Consider the following 19,823-nt stretch of genomic DNA (forward strand, 5'->3'; position numbering starts at 1 on the left):
TTTCAGTCTTTAAAGTCATCATTCAAAGAAGAAACTGCGCATGACAAAAAAAAGCGATATTTCCCAAATCTCATAGGGCAAAATTAATAGGAAAGGAACATTTAGTCAATCTTGTTTTTTAAGCCTCTTTTATCCATCAAGTTTCCAGAAGTTCAGCACTCCCACATGGCTGCTACCTTGTTAATTCCCCTTTCTCTTCTTTGTAGATCAATAGCTTTCTGGGCATGAAAAGCAAGGGTAGAGATGGGGACCAATCAAGTATGAAATTGAAGGCTAGCTCCAACTCTATAGCTCAGGATACAAGTTAAACAGTGCTTCTGCAAAGAAGAACTGAGAAGCACTGAGAGAAAAAAAAAAGCATTTTTAAATAATTCTAATGAGTAACAGCAGCACAGTCTCACTTCTAAGCTTGTCCTTCCAGAATCTGATTTGACTAAAACTTCCAGCATTTTAATTTCTTGAGGCTGATGGTGAGCAGCCACACCTCTCAAGAGCTAGTTTACCAATGCTTAAGCTTGTCAACTCCTTTCTCAAGGAAAAGTTACAGCACAAGGAGAACGTAAAATGAATCTTTACTTCTGTGGAGAAAAGCTAAATGAGTAGGTAGCTAGTAAAAATCATATAGTGCCTGCAAAGAGTAGTAAATAATTTTCTTTTCTTAATATTTTGAAACAAGATATTTTGCCTAGCAGCAACTATGTACGAAGGTTTCGGCTGAACAGAAAGAAAATGTGAGACCTAGACATGATGGAGAAAATTGGGAAAGGTGTCCAAAAGGGATCCTTTAGCAGACAAGAAGAGTGAGATGAAAAGTCTCTGGGGTGGTAATTAACTCAAGGAGCTGAGATGCTATGATATGGAGGCAAAAAGTATACAGAAAATGGAATAGGTCACACAGATGGAAGAATGCTGCTATATGTTAAAGAAAACTTCAGCATGAATCGTGTAGAAAATAACTAAGTAAACAAACAACAGAACGGGCATGGATTAAAATTTCAGGCCTCAGTAAAAAAGCAGTATAAAGACTGTACCTCGCAATACTTGACTAAAATGGAGAAGGTTACATACTGGGGGATATCAGAAGGCTGTGAAAGTAGAAATCCCAGAAAATACAGGGAAATTTCAATTATTTAACATAGTTTAGTAAATACCATAATGGATGCAATTCCAATGCTAAATCTTTTAGATATATAAAGAAGCTGGTCAGAGGACAATACTTACCTTGATCCTGACCAGTATGAATGATCAGGTTCAAAATGTTACCATACAAAAGATACATTGTAATGTATCTCGATTCACTAGTCCTTCAAGAACAAAGGCAACTAATTTAATACAGATTATATTAAATTTAAGAGCTACTTAAAATGGAAAAGCTTTGTTAAGAATTAAAAGGGAAGGCTAAATGAGTAAAGGTCTGCAGAAGACTTGAAACATTTAAAGATGACATTTCAAGGCTTGGAGCAACTGCATATTGTCTTTCAAAAAGGCTCTAAAAAGACTAGACAATCATAACAGTTAAAAACAAAATAAAGGAGATGAATAAGAGGACATACTTTAAAAGCTGGTGTGCTAGACAAATTACAAAGCTACAAAAGAACAAGTCTGACAGGTTAAATGGAAGAACATGGTAACTGTGTAAAAAAAACCAAACACCAAAACAACAAAAAACCCCAACAAATCAAAAAATAACAACCACCACCATCACCCCCCCCCCCCCCCCCAACAAAACAAAACACCAAAAAAACAAACACCAAAACCAACAAAACAAAAAACCAAGGTTCATTGCCTTTGATCTACTGTAGCAAAAGGTATTTTATCATCCCTTAGATATCTGGAAAGGAAGCATGAATTTCTTCTACAATATAAGAAGGACAGTGACTCTTTAATAATATATTTAGGATACAGTGTAAGAACGGACTTAAGCTATTTTCTGTGAAAAGAATGGTAAGAATTTCCTTTTTATTAGGCAGAGCACAACATCTGCTCATCCCACTGGCTGATGTAACAACTGCTCTAAGGAAAGAGGCTGACTGAAAGGTAATGTAAGGAAAACAATGCCCAAAGTTCAGAAGAGACTTTTGTCAGGGCTTGTGGAACTAGGCTAAAGTTGTTTTTTGGAAACAGAAAAAAGTGTGTTGGCTGGAGGTTCAAATGTTGCTACTGATTGGAAAAACACATGAAAATGAGCTGTAAATTTTTATCCTTTTCAATACTGAAGACAGCGACCAGTAAAGGAAGATAATTTAGGCTTGGACACTTTGTTAAAACTTGCCATCAGGAATTCCAGACAAGTCTTTAATAAGTCTAAATGACTATGGAATGCTTTAAGAAAGCCTAAACAATTCTTTCATATTAGTGGAAATATGGTTCCAAAATAACCTAATAACAGTATAGCTGAATATTTAAAAACAAGAAAACCCCAAATCATATACTTTTTTGCATTCTAAAAACAATTTCTACTATTTGAATATGGCAAACACATAAACTTCTTTTTTTATTTTCAGAATCCAGTAAACTCTTCAGTACAATACTCTTAGGAGTACACCAGTGTTAGTTTAGAAACAATCTATACCCTGCAGAGCAAAATTAGCCTTTGGAGTTAGTAATAACAATAAGATTTTAAGAGCTCTATCCGAGTGAAATCCTAGCTGAGTACCTTTTAATTACTAATCTTTTGGCATAATTTATCACCCTTACAATTCAATTTATTTTGAACACACCGCACTGACAGAATGTACTATAGTTTTAAGTCAGTATAGAGACTTTTATCCTCTTTTCCAATGAGAGACTCTAGCTCAACTCTTGTTTAAGATACTTTTGCTATTACAAGATGAATGAGGAGAAATTTTGAAAATAAGGCTCTCATTGCATTGTCCAAAACTTTAAATTCTGGACATAGTTGATGGCAACCCAACTTCTAAAGTGTGACTGTTTTCCCAAATTGGATAGAGATCACATGTCTTGCTTCACACCCAAGAAAATAAGCCTAGAGAAGTTATGAGCCAAATAGTCTAGCACAAAAGAGGATTATTCTTTTCGTGCAAACTGTGACATGGCGGGGAATGGTGTGGATGCAAAAAAGGTGCTATGAGCACTCTATTTCTGGAAAATTCAAATGTGAAGTGACTGGATGTAGAGAACCATACACTGTTCAGCACAAGAACTAACAAATCTGTTATTTAACAGGACGTAAGTTTTGTTACTCAGACTTCCACCACCAGAAAACTGACTGCATGAGCATTTTGATCTCTGGAATTGTCTCAGTCCAGCCTTGCAAGATGCGCTCAGTGAAAGTGCAAGAGAAATGCATGTGTCATCCACTAGGCATGTACTAGAACAAGTAATTCTGTGAGCAGCAGTGCTATTGAAGATAGTTTCAGGTATATTTGAAGTGTAAGACTTTCATTCCTTTGTGGATTCTTCAAAGTCTAATGTGGTGGTTGGCTAATATTGCAAAAACCTACCCTCAGAGACCTTAACCAAATTTGACCAGTTGGCCAATGAGTACACAAGATTAAAGGAGGGTTGACAGAGAATGGTTTAATCAGTTAGATATCTTGGGGAACCACTTGCTGCAGTCTAAAAATCCCGTCCTCCCAAAAGGTTTCCGATAACCACGGGGGAAAAAAAAAAGCATTTCTTTGTAAGTGGGAGTCATTAATTCGTTAATGAGTACTGTCCTTGTGTTAAAGTCCTTGCATCTAGAATCACCTTCCTCTCTGTTCTTTGTCCACAATACATCCTGAAATAGGAAACTATTCATTTCTGTAGTGACAGAATACAGATAGACTTTAGAAGACAGTGATCATAGAATGATAGCGTCACAGAATGGTTTAGGTTGGAAGGGACCTTTAGAGGTCATCTAGTCCAGCCACCCTACAGTGAGCAGGGACATCTTCAACTAGATCAGGTTGCTCAGACCCCTGTCCAACCTGACCTTGAATGCTTCTAGGGATGGGGCATCTACCACCTCTCTGGGCAACCTGTTCCAGTGTTTCACCACCCTCACTGTAAAAAAATATTTCCTTATAACCAGTCTAAATCTACCCTCCTTCAGTTTAAAACCATTACGCCTTGTCCTGTCACAACAGGCCTTGCCAAAGAGGTTGCCCCCATCTTTCCTATAGTCCCCCTTTAAGTACTGGAAGGCCACAATAAGGTCTCCCTGCAGCCTTCTCTTCTCCAGGCTAAACATCCCAAACTCTCTCAGCCTTTCTTCACAGGAGAGATGGTCCAGTCCTTGGATCATTTTTGTGGCCCTCCTCCGGACCCGCTCCAACTCACTCCATGTTGGCTCATGTCCAGCTTTTCATTCACCAGTGCCCCCAAGTCCTTTTCTGCAGGGCTGCTCTCAACCTCTTCATCCCCAGCTTGTATTGATACTGGGAGTTGCCCTGACCCAGGTGCAGGACGTTGCACTTGGTCTTGTTGAACCTCTCACAGGCCCACCTTTCCAGCTTGTGTAGGTCTCTTGGATGACTTCCCATCCTTCTGGTGTGTCAACTGCACTGCTCAGCTTGGTGTCAACTTGCTGAGGGTGCACTCAGTCCCGCTGTCTGTGTCACTGATGAAGATATCAAGTAGTATTGGTCCCAGTATAGACACCTGAGGAACACCACTCATCACCGGTCTCCATCTGGACATTGAGCCATTGACCACTACCCTCTGGTACGTACACTGGGTTTTGAACTGCCGCCTTTGCTCTTGTTCCCACCCACGCTGTCAGAGCTGCCTCATGTCAGGAGCTCACTCCTTCCCACTCTGGGTGGGGGGCTGGGCTACCCTCACTCTCCCTGCGCTTTTGCTTTTGCCTTTGCGTTTTTTGCTGCAGTTTTGCTGTGGTTTTGCTGCTTTGGGAAGGATCCTCCAGTGCGACCCGCCACTCCTGAACCCTTCACCTCGGTGGGTGCGGTGATATGTCAATCCACACTATCCATTTGCTCAATCTATTTGTTTGAAGTAATTAATCTGAATCTTAAATAGAGCTTTCTGAGCAACAAGAGGAGGAAATGTTCGCTTACCTATATGGACTGGCCTATTTTTCTTGGATTGCCTTTCATATTAAGCTTCCTTTGGATAGGAGGCAAAATAAAAAAGCATCTTAGCAGAATATTTCTCAGTTTTGAGCCCTGTAGGCCATCTTCTGCAGCCCTTTATTATCCAGGTGCCCTCTTGATTTCAGTAAGGTTCCTATCTGACTAATATATATTTTGTTGGCATTTCCTGAGTCAGTAACAGAACTGAAAGACAAAGGAAGCATTTTTGTTCATTTTGTTTTCCATTCTAAAGGTGTTTATAAATTATCTGGAGTTCACTTGAATAAGAACAGGACTCTGATTCACTGGAATAAAAATGTTATTGAGATACAAAAAGGTTTCAGGATATAAGATTTGAAAGGCTGAAGGCCTTTAAAATTTTTCTATAGCAGAAGTCCAGCTAGTTATGTGGGACTCAAAACAGCATCTTCGGCAGTGTTCTTTGAAGGGCAGGAAGGAATAACCTACTTTTGCATAGACCTGGAAACAACTATGAAGAGCACAATTTATAAACATAAAAACCCACAAAGCCATTTCAAATTCTCAAGATCCTTCAAAGGGTGGACCTTATTGGCACGGGATATAGTGGCTGAGAAAGTGGAACAAGACTACAAAAAATGTATGCAGAACAGCTTGCAAAGAATCTGTCAAAATACCCAGCTTCATAAAGAGAACTCTTTTGACTGTGGTTTCAGTTTTGATGCATTACTGTAATAAAAGCTACTGCCCTCACAAGTGTAACACAATGCTTATCGGTGACTCCAGAGCAGAACACACCAGAACATTTGAAAAAGATTTTTGTGAAATACAGATATCAGAGTTTGTAACTCAAAGCCAACAGACAAGGCAAAAAGCTCATGTCATTAAAATCTGTACAACATTCTTCTTATATGAGTATTTTGCTTGACACTTGTTCATTATTTATTTGATTATAATTATTAATTTTCAATGGATTGATCTATTTGAAATAGAAGAACTGTACAGGCAAAGGGTTAGCTGCATACAATGACGTGAATGCAAAAGGATGTGTTCGTTTCATTATGCTACCGGTTTTAGACAGGCTTCCAAATACCTGGTAAAAAATTTGCTAAGAATAGTAATAAACTTACTTTGACATTTGTACACAGAATTGCCTTTTAAAAAAGTGTGTCACCATTCAAAACTGAACACACCAACTAAAACAAAGTGCATGTAATATATGTGTATCATTTCCCAACCTGCATAGGGTTGATCTGCACGGAACGTTCAAAGCACTCCACACATTCCCTGAATTCCCGGTTGCGGAGATGGAGAAGGCCTTTGGAGCGTTGGGCGCGGGCGCTGCGGTGCCTGGAGAGCTCCCAGGCCTTGTCATAGTACTGATGGTCTTTAAGAACATCACCAAGCAAACAATATAATCCTGGTGTTTCTTTTTTGTCTAGCTCCCGCCTAAGAATTTCTTCTGCCTGTTAAAGAACAAAGTGAAATCAATACACAATAGGACAAATTATTTTCAGTTAATTGCCTACCTGAACAAATACCACTTTAGCACCTTGCAATCATCAGTTGAAGATTAAGGAGTGGGGAGAGAAAGGAAACGGTATCTTGATCCAACATGGCATCAAAGAAATATTCTAGAGAAAATCTGGGTCCAACCTGCCTTTTACAAAAAAAAAACCCCACACCTCAAAATCAACACAGCACAGTGACTTTTGGTTTAATTCACCAAGGGAAAGGTACCCATTAAAACAAGCAACAGCTTGCTCCTCATTTTGTATCTTAGGATTGTATTCTGTCCCAAGAGCAAATATCACTCCTGCACATCAAGCCTACATCTACCTCATTGCAATGCAGTCTCAGCACCATTAAGGTATGTGCAATCCTAATACTTTATCATCTGTGTTTTTTATAAATCCTAATGAGTACTCTTGCAATGACTGTCATACCTTTATCTCTAATTGCTCTTTTCTGAAAGTGCTTATTTCCATTCTATTATGTCTGAAGACACATCCACTTTCATACTGTTGGTTTTGGAAATGCTACTCTTTTACATAAGATGCAGAAGTTATAAATTTATCTAAATGTTTGACATAAAATACATTCAGAATAAATACAGCACTATGGAAAAGAAGGCACAAGCTGTGTTTCCCAGACAGGTATCATGGGCTGTAACCAGCTTTCAAGAGCTCTTTTTCTCAGGGGCACTATCTCACTCTAACAATAAAGTTATTGTTTCCCTTTAAACAAGAGATAGTCTTCTTTCTGTGCCTTTTTGAAAAGATAAATACACTGTGCAGATGATCTCTTGTTTAGACCAAACTCTTACTTCCGTCCCCTGCTGCAAAAATATAACATAGATAATTCAGCTCAGTATAATTTTTCTATTAGAAAAGACCTATTTGAAGCATTTGAACCAAGGAAGATTTGACGCAGCCTGCCACAGAACTAAAGATGGACATTGTAACCCTAGTCATTCTTCTACCATAGCTAGTTTATTTGGAAGAAAAGCTGAGTTCATCTCTGCCTTTAAATTATTACTGCTTTTCCTGTTTCTCTAAGAACTGTTTTCTTTGCCCTTCAGATGATCTCTAGAGAATCAAGATTTCTTACTCCTCTTCCTCCAGTCAATAAAATTCATTGATCCTGCTTGAAAATCATCTTTAGAAAAATGACTTTGTTTTACTTTGTTTTGCAATATTTAGTGTGTAGTAATTTTAACAATTACTATCATGTTTGTTAAATAAAGTAGCAGTAAAAGCCTACAAATATTTGAAGTGCACAAATATGAAGACGAAATGTATTGTTCAGATTTCTAAAGGGATCTTAAACTAGCAAAAATGGAATCCCATTATGAAGAAAATTAGTGGTTGAATATTAGGAAAATAACTTAATGGCAAGTGTTTTTAAGTGCCTATGGAACAGTTCTCCAAAGAAAGCCAAATAAACTATTACTTAAAATTTAAAATAAGTCTAGTCAATGCACTAGAAAACCTCACCTAACAAGAAGATTGTATTTGCAAAGGGTTTGGTTAAAGGGCAGTTTCCTTCCCCTTCGCTGCCTCTAGCAGTTGCTACGACAAGATTAAAGGAACACGTGTTAATAATAGATCTTTAAGATCTTTTTCTTTTTCTAGAAGCAGAGAGAACTGGGTGCTTTATATTGCAGTAATCACATTAGGCACCAAAAGGTAAGAGATTTTTTCCATTTGGATAAAGAAAAAAAGACTGAAGTGTTGCTCTGTGAACAGCAGCTCTGAGGTGAAAAGTGCATTGCATGCTGCTTCTTTACCCCTTCCGATGCAGGGCACTCCCAAGCTCAGACTGCAATTCTGTGGCAGTGCTGCCTAGTACTAATCATACCACTCACTAATTGCATTTCAGATTTAAGAGCATAAAAACACCATGTTCTGGTCTGAGCTTACACGAATTCATTGCCAACATAAATATTTCAGTGCACAGATAAAACAGAAAATTATATAAGCAAAAGTCTGCGTTTTTCTTCCTCTGCTTAGCTACCTGATCACCTCTGGCATGTTACAAACCTTTCTACTACTTAATCTTTAAAGGCTAACACAAAGGGAATCACAACTACAAATTTTAGAAACCTGAATTCTCAAAACATTTGTCATTTGTCTTCTACAAAACCAGATAAGACTTTAAAACAGGATTTCTCATTTTACCTAGGTTTTTTTGAAGAAAAATATTCCTTTCTCCTAACTTCACAGTAAACTCTTTTCAAAAATGCACATTTAATCTTTGATAAGAACCCTGAAAATCTTCTTTTAAAAACAAAAAATATTATCAAGATACATTCTTCACAGAGTTCATGAAATGTACAGAGAAGAAATATAACCACTACTTATTTATTCTTACCAATTAAACAGATATTAATGATTAATTCTCATGCTTTATAACTAAAAATGATATCTAAATTAAACAAGCTTTGTTAAGAAAATTATCAATTAAAAGTTACCTAAAAAGCAAAAAATGAAGCTGTATAATACTTGCAGACTGAAACAGATTTAATTATAACACTGCTTTTCACAGAATGATCTGCACCAGAATGGATGGAATTCAATACTCAGTTCAAAAGTCAGTTGATCTAAACATGAGAGAGTTTTAGGCTGTTATCTTGCTTTCTGAACTGCTACCGTTGGTATGAGAATTAAACAGGCAACGCTTCACAAAAAACCAGAATCAGTAAAGAGGGTTCTGTTTTAAATAAAAGGTGGCCCCTTTTTATTACTTGCTACACAGACTCCTGGAAACCAAGTTCAAGATGCATCCTGCATTTAGCTTCCCAACCCTAAACTTCCACTTGCCATCCCATCCACATGTTCCCATGCTTGTATTTTATTTATTTCCTAAAAGACCCTATTAGCCTCACTCTTCACAGATCTACCAGTTTTATTATTTGACAATTCACTCCTTCGCCAGTTCAAAGTATTTCCTAAAGCACTTTCCTCTTTTCTGCTTGCACGTTATTTACTAGGCTACCAGAGAAGTAGCACGAAGCGGCAGAACAGATGAGCATGGAAAGAGGTAGTGAGAGAAAAGGAGAGCTCTTCAGTTTTAATTTCATCTTCACTCTAACTTCATGCATGACCCTGGGCAAGACATTTACTCCTCTTTCTTAATTTTGTAGCTACATATAAGAGTGCTTGCCTGCCTTCTACATCTGTTCTGCTATGTAGTAGAAATTAATCAAGTTCTTGAACGATTTCATGTACTAGTCAGTATAGCACTACTTGGCTTTACATCTGGGGAGTATTTCCTGGATTTAAAGGTGAGCTTTTGAGATCTTGCCATAATTGTGTTTCCTCACTCAAATGTTTTAGAGATATCTGTGCCATGTCACAACAAGAAGAATAATTCTGTAGAACATTGATTGCTAGGTACGTTGGTCTAAAACCAGAGTGTGCACCATGCTGTTAACTCTGAGGAGATGATGGAACCAGAATAGGGCTGAGAACAGGGTTGTGAGACGCTAAAGCTTTTAGCTGATGCTAAAAGGTAGATATCAGGAATTTATCAAAGGTCAGTAGATACCATGCTCTAGAGCTCCTGCAAAGGAGAAAGGCCTCACTTCAATTGCAACTGAATAGTCACATTTCCAGTTTATTCTTTCTTTTTTCTTTAGCTGGGAAATAGAACAATTTTTAGTGTATCATCCATTTCCAGTGAGGTTGAAGAGACCTCTTACACCTTAAATAAATAAAGATGCCCAATATAAATAATGTTCTCAAGGTCTCTGGGTTTCCTTCACAGTTAAAAGAAGGGAGAGGGACACTTTTCAACACCAGTTCTCACCACACACATGGAGATTAGTGTCTGCTTTTGCAACAAGTCTGTTAAAGGAAAACAATGAGTAAAAGACCAGAATGAGAAAGCCACAGCAACTGTCAACATACTTGTTTGATTATATATGTTGCAGAATTAACTGCATTCAGATTTTATAATACTTTCTTTTTTTTGTTCTGTGCCCTGTTTTACTCATCACTTGGCACTCTGTTACTCTTCTGTTGACTCATGATATAGGTTTCTCCCAATTTTGTTCAGATTATGAAACAAGTGACTATAGAGGCATATCTAGTAACAGTAAAAGAACCACAAAAAACTTTGCTAAATGTTAGTGACATCTTACTCTGCAAAATTTGTACTGGTACATGGCAGTTATATCTGCCACTCAGTTATAACTGAGTGAATTATGTATTTCCCAAGTGCATAATGTGGAGCTTTGAATAGCCTTATCTACGTGCTCTGTTTCTTTCTCAGTGCATAATTCAAAAGTAGGAGGAACGAACATATTACTTTGATGTGTAAGTACTCATTAAATGCATTGATATTGCTGATATCTGGCTGTTTTATTAGATTTTTCAGTATTTAAGTTCAGGTTTTCTATATAAAAGCATTTGAGTGAAAACTATGCAGAAGTTCATTAAATAGGGTTTGCTTTTTTGGGCACATCTATGCTAAGGTCTTTAATGCCATGAACATCCACTGAACAACATATTGCTCTAGTAGATCCTTGTGCATTTCTAAAAGTATAACTATCATGTTTAAAACCATAAAAACATTTTTGATAAATACAAACAGTTCATGTTCTGAAAGCTTTCTGATAAGGAGCACAAATAGTCACTCCCCTTGGTATACAACTGAACATTTCTGGTCTTCTGGCTTTTCTGATCTGAAGCTAGCTTTTTTCCAGCACTACTGTTGCTTAGTACTTACATCACATTTTCTGTTTTTCCAAGCACAGCACAAACCTTCATTCTGAAAGCATTTCTAAGCAGTTTCCTGTGTCAGATATCCTGTCCTATTCTCTGAGTGCCATTTTCATAACTCCCTAAGGGCAGTTTGTGAATGTAAGTAGGACAGAATGCATTTCCAGGAAATGGAAAGTATTGACCTCTATTTCTCCACTGTACTCAAAAGATTGGGATGTTAGCATACTATCCCCAAGGCATGCATAATGTGACACAGAATGTGCCAACAAAACATGTCTGTCAGTTTATAATGACCAAAATCTAGGCACTGGTGGATGATAATAAGAAGAAATACGTAAGTATGAGAAATTCTGCTTTTTTTCCTATTAATTGAAGTTATAACTCCCTATTTTGTAAGCTTAAATTAGTTTAAGCATAGCCTTTGTGATTTTATCATCATAAAGGCACACATACATTCATAGATTCAATGCTACCATATACCAAACAGAGGGAGAGAACAGGGAAGAAAAGAAAAATAACCTGTTTTTGTCTGAAAGTGAATATTTCTGAAAATTATATAAATTCTGAAAACAATGCTTGACAGCGTAAGTTCCTGTTACTGTCTTCATGTGTGAGAGACTGCACCAGAAAGAGAACACAGCTAAAGATACACACAAGTAGGCATTGCTTCCAAGTATCATTTTCAAGATTGGGTATTTTCAAGAATCACTATTACAATCTTCTTGCTTCCTAAGTTATTTGTCTTTTACCAACTTCTATTTCATGTGCTTATTACCAAATTTTTTTTTAAGCATTCACAGGTTATGACAGACTCATTTGTCATGTGTCCATTTTTCCTAAACAGACTTTCCTCATGATACCCCTGTAGAAGTGAGTGTCATTAGTGAATTTGCAGCTCAAGCCAGACAGTCTTTTATACTTCAGATCCTATTTCAAGAAAGGATCTCAGCTGTAAAAACCATCTTTCTTACCTTTCCATGCTGTCCTGCTCTTTCATAGCAGATCACTGCATCTTCCCACATTTCTAGTTCCTCAAATATCTGTAAGGCAGAGCAGGTGCATCCCAGATCAAAGAGTAGGCTTGCAAGCTGACGCTGGAAAGATAAGAAATTTCAGGTAACTGAAAACAGGTAAATAGACACTATTTACATTTTGAAAAGATGTTAGAGGCATTTCTGACATCAACAAGAAGCAGACAAAGAATATGGAATTCTTCTCTTGAAACTTCAGGCTGGAGCCTCAAACAAGGTATATACCTCAAAAAACCAACACTAATAGAACAATAACTGTTTTAATTTTACTTTTGTTCGTGTCAGTAGCTCAATTACTTTGAACTAGTTTATAATATGATGCAAAAATGGAAACCGACATGGGAAGTATGAATTGACAGAGCTGAGTTCAGCACATGGCCCATGCAGCTGGAGAACAGCTGCAGCAGTGTGTTGGGAATGCTAATAGCAGGAAACAGAGGCTGAAGGAGGGGATTAAGGCCTCTTCTAGCAATGCTTCACCATAGTAATTTGTACCTGTGCAAACACAGATGGATACAAACACAGGCTCTGGTATAATTTTGTTAGGTACTTGTGAGAAATCATTGTCCCAAACAGCCATTGCCAAAGGGTGTTAGGTTTTAGTCAAATCAATATTGGAGTTCAGGCTCAACTCCCTAGTTGAGTTTTTCTCACAGATATGTCAGCTTCTTTGTTATTTTAAATTCAGCTATTATTTCAGCATACTTATGAAAATAAATGAGTAATCTTTTAAATTTAAAAATAAACAAGGTATGTTTTCATGACTTTGAAAAGTTGTCTTTGGTCTATTGTTTAGTTTTTTTAAAGAGGAGATTAAAATCACATATTGGTTTTTATCTTTGAAAAAAGGATGAGTTATTTACTATGGGCGACAGATACACAACTTGGTTTGCACAAACAAATGTGAGCATTCTGTATAAGGACACGTAATTATGCTACGAGATCCCATACAGTGAACTTCTGCAGTGTTATTGGTGATCCTAAATGGATTCCCTGAAGTTCTCCACAGATGTCATGGACCTTTCTTTATAGGCTTCGGTTCAGTAGCTGTTACAAATCCAAGGAGTCACCATATGGCAATGGGCTGGTGGTCAAAAAATTAAGAACTGGCTACAGTTCTTTGACATAAATACATAACAAACTGAAAATCTGTAATAAAGTAATTATTTGTTACCTTGCTATTAATTGCTTAGGAAAAAGCCTAAATTTGCCAGTGTCTGGAAGTAAATCTTATTTGTGATTTATTAAATTTAGAGTCAAATTTGGTAAAATTTATATAGGCAATGCCTCTTCATGATTATGACTATAAGACTGTAGCCATCTTCCATTGTAAATCCCTATTTTAGTATTTCTATCTTTGGCTTGGAAAATTGGCTTGGATTGAAAAGTGCCACTCTGACAACTGGAAATGAAAACCACATTTGTTAGTTTTATTGCAAGTGCCTGTTGAAAGGTTGTGTGGAATAATTTGAGAATGCCAGGAGAAGGCATGACTGGTTAAAGCGACATGTACTGAGATTAGAAATAAAAAAGGAATAAAACACCATTGGAAGTAAGCAACATGAACACCTTTGGAGATATGTGGTGCAGTTCCCTTAGGTTTGTTAAATACGTCTTCATCATATAAGACTCTAATTGTAGGTTTCTGTTCTAGAAAGAGTTTATTGTCAAGACATAGTGTATTTTTGGAAAAAAAAAATCTTGCCAACAATAGTAGAAAGGGGCATATCTGGAAAATAAAACTCACTCAGCTTGAGGAGTTCTTCAGTGTACTTTTGACTCCTAATTTGGTTGCTTTGACCCTGTTCCACTTCCTGAAAACAGCCCAAAGTGTGCGATCAATAAAAGATGAGAAAGATGCAAGTAACAGTAGCATAAGTAAAACAGTAATAAATAGTAAGACAGTGGCAAGATTATTTTTACAGCAGATATGCTAGAAGCTTGAAAGTTTTTGTCCATTTTTTACTGAAGGAAAAAGGAAAGTAAAGAAGAATTGCACACTACAGGCAATTACTTCTATGCATGACAGTACAAGACATTTGAAAGCAAAACACTAGAACTTGATTTCTTTCCAGAAAAACCTGGTGTGTTGCTAGGTAACATCTTTATTTCTACAATTTTCTACTCAAGATCCTATCACACTCTCTTGACTTTGGAGTCATACAATATCAAAAATAATAACAACCACAGACTTTTAAGTAAAGCTTCAAATGGAATTACTTCACACCTGTATGGCCCAACGTGGAGGCACCTGACAACAGTAGAAAATCTTCATGCGTTCAGATACCGACGTATTTGCATGTTCAAATTGGTCTGCAAGTGCCTGCAAATGCAAAATATATCCTGATTTAGTATTCACTTAGGCTTAATCGACCTGAAAAAATAAATTCAAAGCATTCAGGATTACAGGCACTCTTGACAGAATGGAGAAATTCTATTAAAGATAACACTGGATGCCAGTAAGCTTACACCATAGTACGCTACAAGTCTTTTTTTATTATGCCATGTAAGAAAACATAATAAACATTTATGTAAGAACTCTTTATTACAGCTAATAATAAATAAAGAAGCTTTGAAGAAATTCAGATTTCAAAGTGCCTGTTACAGGAATAAGAATAAAATTTACAATCCCAAACAAATACTTGCAGAGTACAACTGTATCAATATTAAAGTGACCTTGTCTAATGCATTTCAATCCTTTAGCTAGCTTTTCTTTAAGATAGTATTGATGTGCTTTAGGCATGAAATTTCTTATTAAAAAGAGAGAGAAAGACAAGCATATTATAGTGGACCATGCTTTCAGGAACACAGTTCTAATATAGAATAACTTTTTGTGACTTGGAGTCACAATTCAGGCTTTTTTTTTCCTTTTGGTGGAGCTTTGGGTTGTTGAAATGTTTTCTTCTGAAACCCTTTGAGAGAGAATAGTACTCTCAAAGAGAGAGAGTATACTTCTACATAGTAAAAGTATAGCAGCTTCAGCACTAACTTTTTCTCTGATAAACCACTATGAAGTTATTTAAGTCAAAATTCAATAATAAGAAAAATAAAATATTAAAGGTAGCTATAACCAGAAAGTTCGTTAGAAATTTTAGGATAAGGGAGAAACTCTCCAAATGCCAGTCAACACTCAATTAGCAAATTTAAGGCCAGAGGTATAAATAAGGGGAAATTAAATTACTTGCCTTCACAGGATTCATTTATCCAAGTCTTGCATATAGCTCAGTCAAAGATTTATACAAGGAGCCAGAAAGGTTCTCAGAATTTTTTCAGCATGTAAAATGAACACAAAGATTCCCAAACAAAAGGAAAAATTGGATAGGATCGCTTCTTTCTCTTTCTTTCTAAAGCCAATTGTTGGCTACCTAACCTATATCAATAATGCAAATAGTTGTGCAAAATTAAAATAATCAGTTATGTGATTTGGGCTGCTAAGCATCTTGCAACTGCTATTGATGTTAATGGGATTTATTAGATGGCTTCATTCTTTTAATAATAAAAAAATCACAACAGGTAGCAATAATTTAGGCTCTAAATCCATGCTTAACCTAATTTTAAATACTAATATTTAAAATATTCTATCATATTCACATTCTCTCTCATAAAGTTATCTCCAGAGACCTGTTCCTACAGATTATCCAGAAACCTACCTCACAAAAACGGCTGAGGTATATTTGTAGTAAGGAAAGGGACAGACTAATAAAATCGCATTGCTTTTTACACAATGCCAAGCAATCCAAAAGGAGTCAGATTCAAATAAAACTTTTAAAGTAATATTATTTAATTACAGAGTTTACTTGACTACGAACTATATAACAAATCGTATTTCGCAGTTTTAGTTCTGCTGAAATGTTCTAATGCTATGCAGAATTACATATTTCTATATTCTGCTGCAACAAAAATTAAACTGAAAAATTGTCAATTCCTTGGGTAATCATTTTACAAGACCAAAGTATTAAACTGCAGTTGGAAAATTTTAAAATAATAATTGCTCTAAGCCTGAGCAAAGCCAGAATATCCTAAATACGTCCTGCAAAATAATTTTTTGAGAACAGGAGATGGAAGGCAGAATGTTTAAGTGAATCAAAACATTTTGTTCTTGTTTTGGGTGTGTTTTTTTTTTAATTCCTATTGTTCCAAAAGAAAAACAGTTTTTCAAAAGCAACAAGTTTTACTGGAAAATTTGTGGCCATATTTTTTCTACACTTCCCAAGAAGAAAAGCCTAATGTAAATGACATGTTGTAGAAGAATATGACTATTAGCAAGTAGAATTCTCTCTCTTCCCAAAACAAATACCGTACTCTGTTCAGAGTTCCAACAAAAACTGAAAATATAAGTATAACACATGAATTTTACACATTCCCTAAAAAAGTATAAATGCTAATGAACTTAAGTTACTAAAATCCATTATTTATGCACTCTCTCATATGTTGAAAAAATAAGCTCTGATAGTTCTGTCTACTAGAGAAGTATAGAAAATAAGTTAATAAAAAATTGCTGAATTCCATGATTCTGAGTTATGCTTGAGAAATAAAATTTGGGTTGTATATGGTGACAAAACGAGAATCCTGGCATTATTGCACAGCTAATATCTAATCACAGAACAATAAATCAATAAAACGAGCAAGACAGCACTGCCAAGAGAGCCTTCTTTCTCATTAATAATCCCCAAGATAGTTGTTTTTTTTTTTTAAAAAAAAAAATCTATGTAAAGATAGAATATTTGCAACACAGTCAAAAGATACAGAATTTGTGTCTTAGTTTAACTGGAGCCACAAATTCTTGCTTTGAAAGTTGTTAAATAGAACTACACTAGAAATCAATTGAAATTCACAACTCTAAATGATACATGAGTTTTTCCATATACAACATTTAAAAACATTTAAGCTTAACAGATCACCCCATCACCACCACCATGTAAGACAACCTTTCCCCCAAGTCTTGAGCTGCCATAGATAACAAGTTCCAAGATCAAAAAACCCAGTACAGAGATACACTAATCCATTCTGGAAACAATAACAACATAGATGGTTTTGATGGAATTTTGTATCACAAGCAAAGACTACATTAGTGCCATATGAAAGCAGGAAAATAAAAAGCTCTAGAAACTACAATTCATTCTTCCCATCTAATACTTAAATCTTCAGTAAGAGATTAAGAATTACAGTAAGTGGCCTGTGTTTGGGACAAGTATACCTTGTTAATTTGAAATGATCACATTAGAGCTTTCATCATTTTACTAATAAACCTCAGTCTAATCACTTTACTAATCAAACCCAGCCAGTAATTATCCATGATCTGAGTACATGAAGTTTGTAAAGGACTTTTTCCACCTTGGATATAATTTCTATACATCCATTCACATTGCACATCCTTGCTTTGCCTATATGTATGACATATGTATGACATCATTATGGTCCTGATGATAAAATACCAGCTTCTATTTTGAGCCTACCTATATTTCAATCTGTCTATCCTCTCCACATTTTTTATTGTCCTTTTCTTCTATGTCTGACAGAGCTAATAGCTTTTTCTTTTTAGCCAGACCCAATCTCTGCATTTAATCTCTGGAAATACTATACACCCTTGTGGTTTCTGGTCATTAAGATAGGACATACGGAAATGGAATAAAGCTACATCAGGGAAAGTCCAGAAGAATCATTTAGGTTGGAAAACACCTTTAAGATGATTAAGCCCAACTGTTAGGAAAAGCTTCTTCACTGAGAGGGTGGTCAGTCACTGGAACAGGCTCCCCAGGGAAATGGTCACAGCAACAAGCCTGTCAGAGTTCTTAGTCATATGGTGTAGTTTTAGATATTCCTGGGAGGAGCAGTGAGTTGGACTTCATGATTCTTATGCGTCCCTTCCATCTTGAGATAGTCTATGATTCTAAGTCCTTCTGTCGAAGTTCTGTCCCTTTTGTTAATATATAGTCTTCAGGTACCTTTTTGCATTTAATGTAAATACGTGGCAGACCTTCACATCCTTTTTTTCCATTCTTATCCTCTCTATTCCAGATGAAATAATTTACTTACGCCACTTACTATGTAAAACCGTATCTATATGCAAACATTTTTTCCTTCCATTTCATCTGAAGGATCTCCTGATCCAAGATTATTTAGGGAAAAAATTCACCAAAAAAAACCCAAACACAAAAAGCCTCAAATCCACATCTTTTGAAAAGAGCAAGATACTCATTACTTATCAAAACCATCTTGAAAACAGCATCATACTTTTGTTTGTGCAGCAACTATTTAATTCCATCTGGATCCCTCTCCCCAATAACACCAAATATTGGCCTGTCCATATCCAAACCTAACATCGTTGGTCCCAATAAAACATCTCCCTCAAAATAGTCTTGACCCATAGACAGCATTTTATCCAAGCTATTTTGTCTCACTCTTCCCAGGTTTTCATATGAGTAATACACAATGAGACTGCACCACTTTTCCCTTTACCTGTCTTTTCTGACAAGCAGTTCCAGTTTTAGTGTTCCAGTCACAATCGTTCCACCGTATTCCTTTCATCTGTGCAAAAGCTTGTTTCAATGGCTGCATCAATAATCATAGCTTGTTTATTTTGCTTTCCTGCCTCCTCCCACTGTTAACCAGGCATTCAGCTGTTTCCCACTGACCACACCCTATTTGAAACATCAGTTTTTACTCCTTTAGTACCTGATCACTTGCTACGCACTTATCAGTACCACCGCCTCTACCCTTGTTAGCATCTTATATTCCCCATACCCTTTGGTTTATCCTGGTACACTTGATGTTCCTCTTTATTTATGATTTTGTAGGCAGGAAGATTTTTCTAGCCTTCTCCTGTTTCTTAGTCTAGAGAACTTGTCAGTCTGCCAGAATCAATCCCTGGTTAGTACCTCTGGGACTCCAGTGGCAACCATCCACCCAAGAGTCCTTTCTACACGAATGCTCCCAACAGCCAGGCACCACAATGCTTCTCTATCACCGAACCCCAACCAACATGTTGACTGTGGCATTACCTTGCCTTGCTTTTGCCCTCTTTCTCTAACAACTCTAAGATGTCCCACTTCGTATGGGTTTTTACCATATTTAACATGGGTTTAGCTTGATTTATGCCAAAGGAAAATGATACTGTCACACATTCCACTTTCCTGCTACCACTATGGTCCAGCACATCCTACCCGACCAGTACCTTAACTCCGGGCAGACAGAAGAGATGAATGGAAAAGTACCTTTCAGTCTTTCCTAACATGGAAACTCCAGACACACAGCATTTGCATTATGGTTTTGTGATTCTCAGGTCCTTTTTCTTCAATTTCTCCCAAGTCTGAAGACTCCCTCTGAGAATCCCACACTTGACCTCTCCACATTCTGCCTAGCTACTCATTTCCATTTTCCTTGCCCTTCTTCTATTCCTGTCCATTACTTCTGTATGTTTTATAATCAGCAAGTTGATATCACAGTTCTACTACTCTTATATTATAGTTGCTCCCTTAGCTCCGTACCTCTTCCAGGAATTCTCCTGCCAGCCGTGTGCTCTAAGGGTAGGTTTATTTAGCAGAATTCAA

The 19,823-nt window shown here is 36.6% G+C and overlaps 1 protein-coding gene across 1 annotated transcript in view; it reads right to left on the reverse strand.

Moving 5' to 3' along the window:
• The window catches only part of TTC27 (tetratricopeptide repeat domain 27), a 128,089-nt gene that overhangs the window by 22,117 nt on the left and 86,149 nt on the right, over window positions 1-19,823 (reverse strand). Inside the window, 3 exon segments of the mRNA XM_075089264.1 lie at window positions 6,254-6,481; window positions 12,214-12,336; window positions 14,501-14,596. Of these exon segments, the coding sequence (XP_074945365.1) occupies window positions 6,254-6,481; window positions 12,214-12,336; window positions 14,501-14,596 (447 nt within the window).

This window comes from Phalacrocorax aristotelis, chromosome 3 (assembly GCF_949628215.1).
Source record: "Phalacrocorax aristotelis chromosome 3, bGulAri2.1, whole genome shotgun sequence".
Taxonomy (NCBI): Eukaryota; Metazoa; Chordata; class Aves; order Suliformes; family Phalacrocoracidae; genus Phalacrocorax; species Phalacrocorax aristotelis.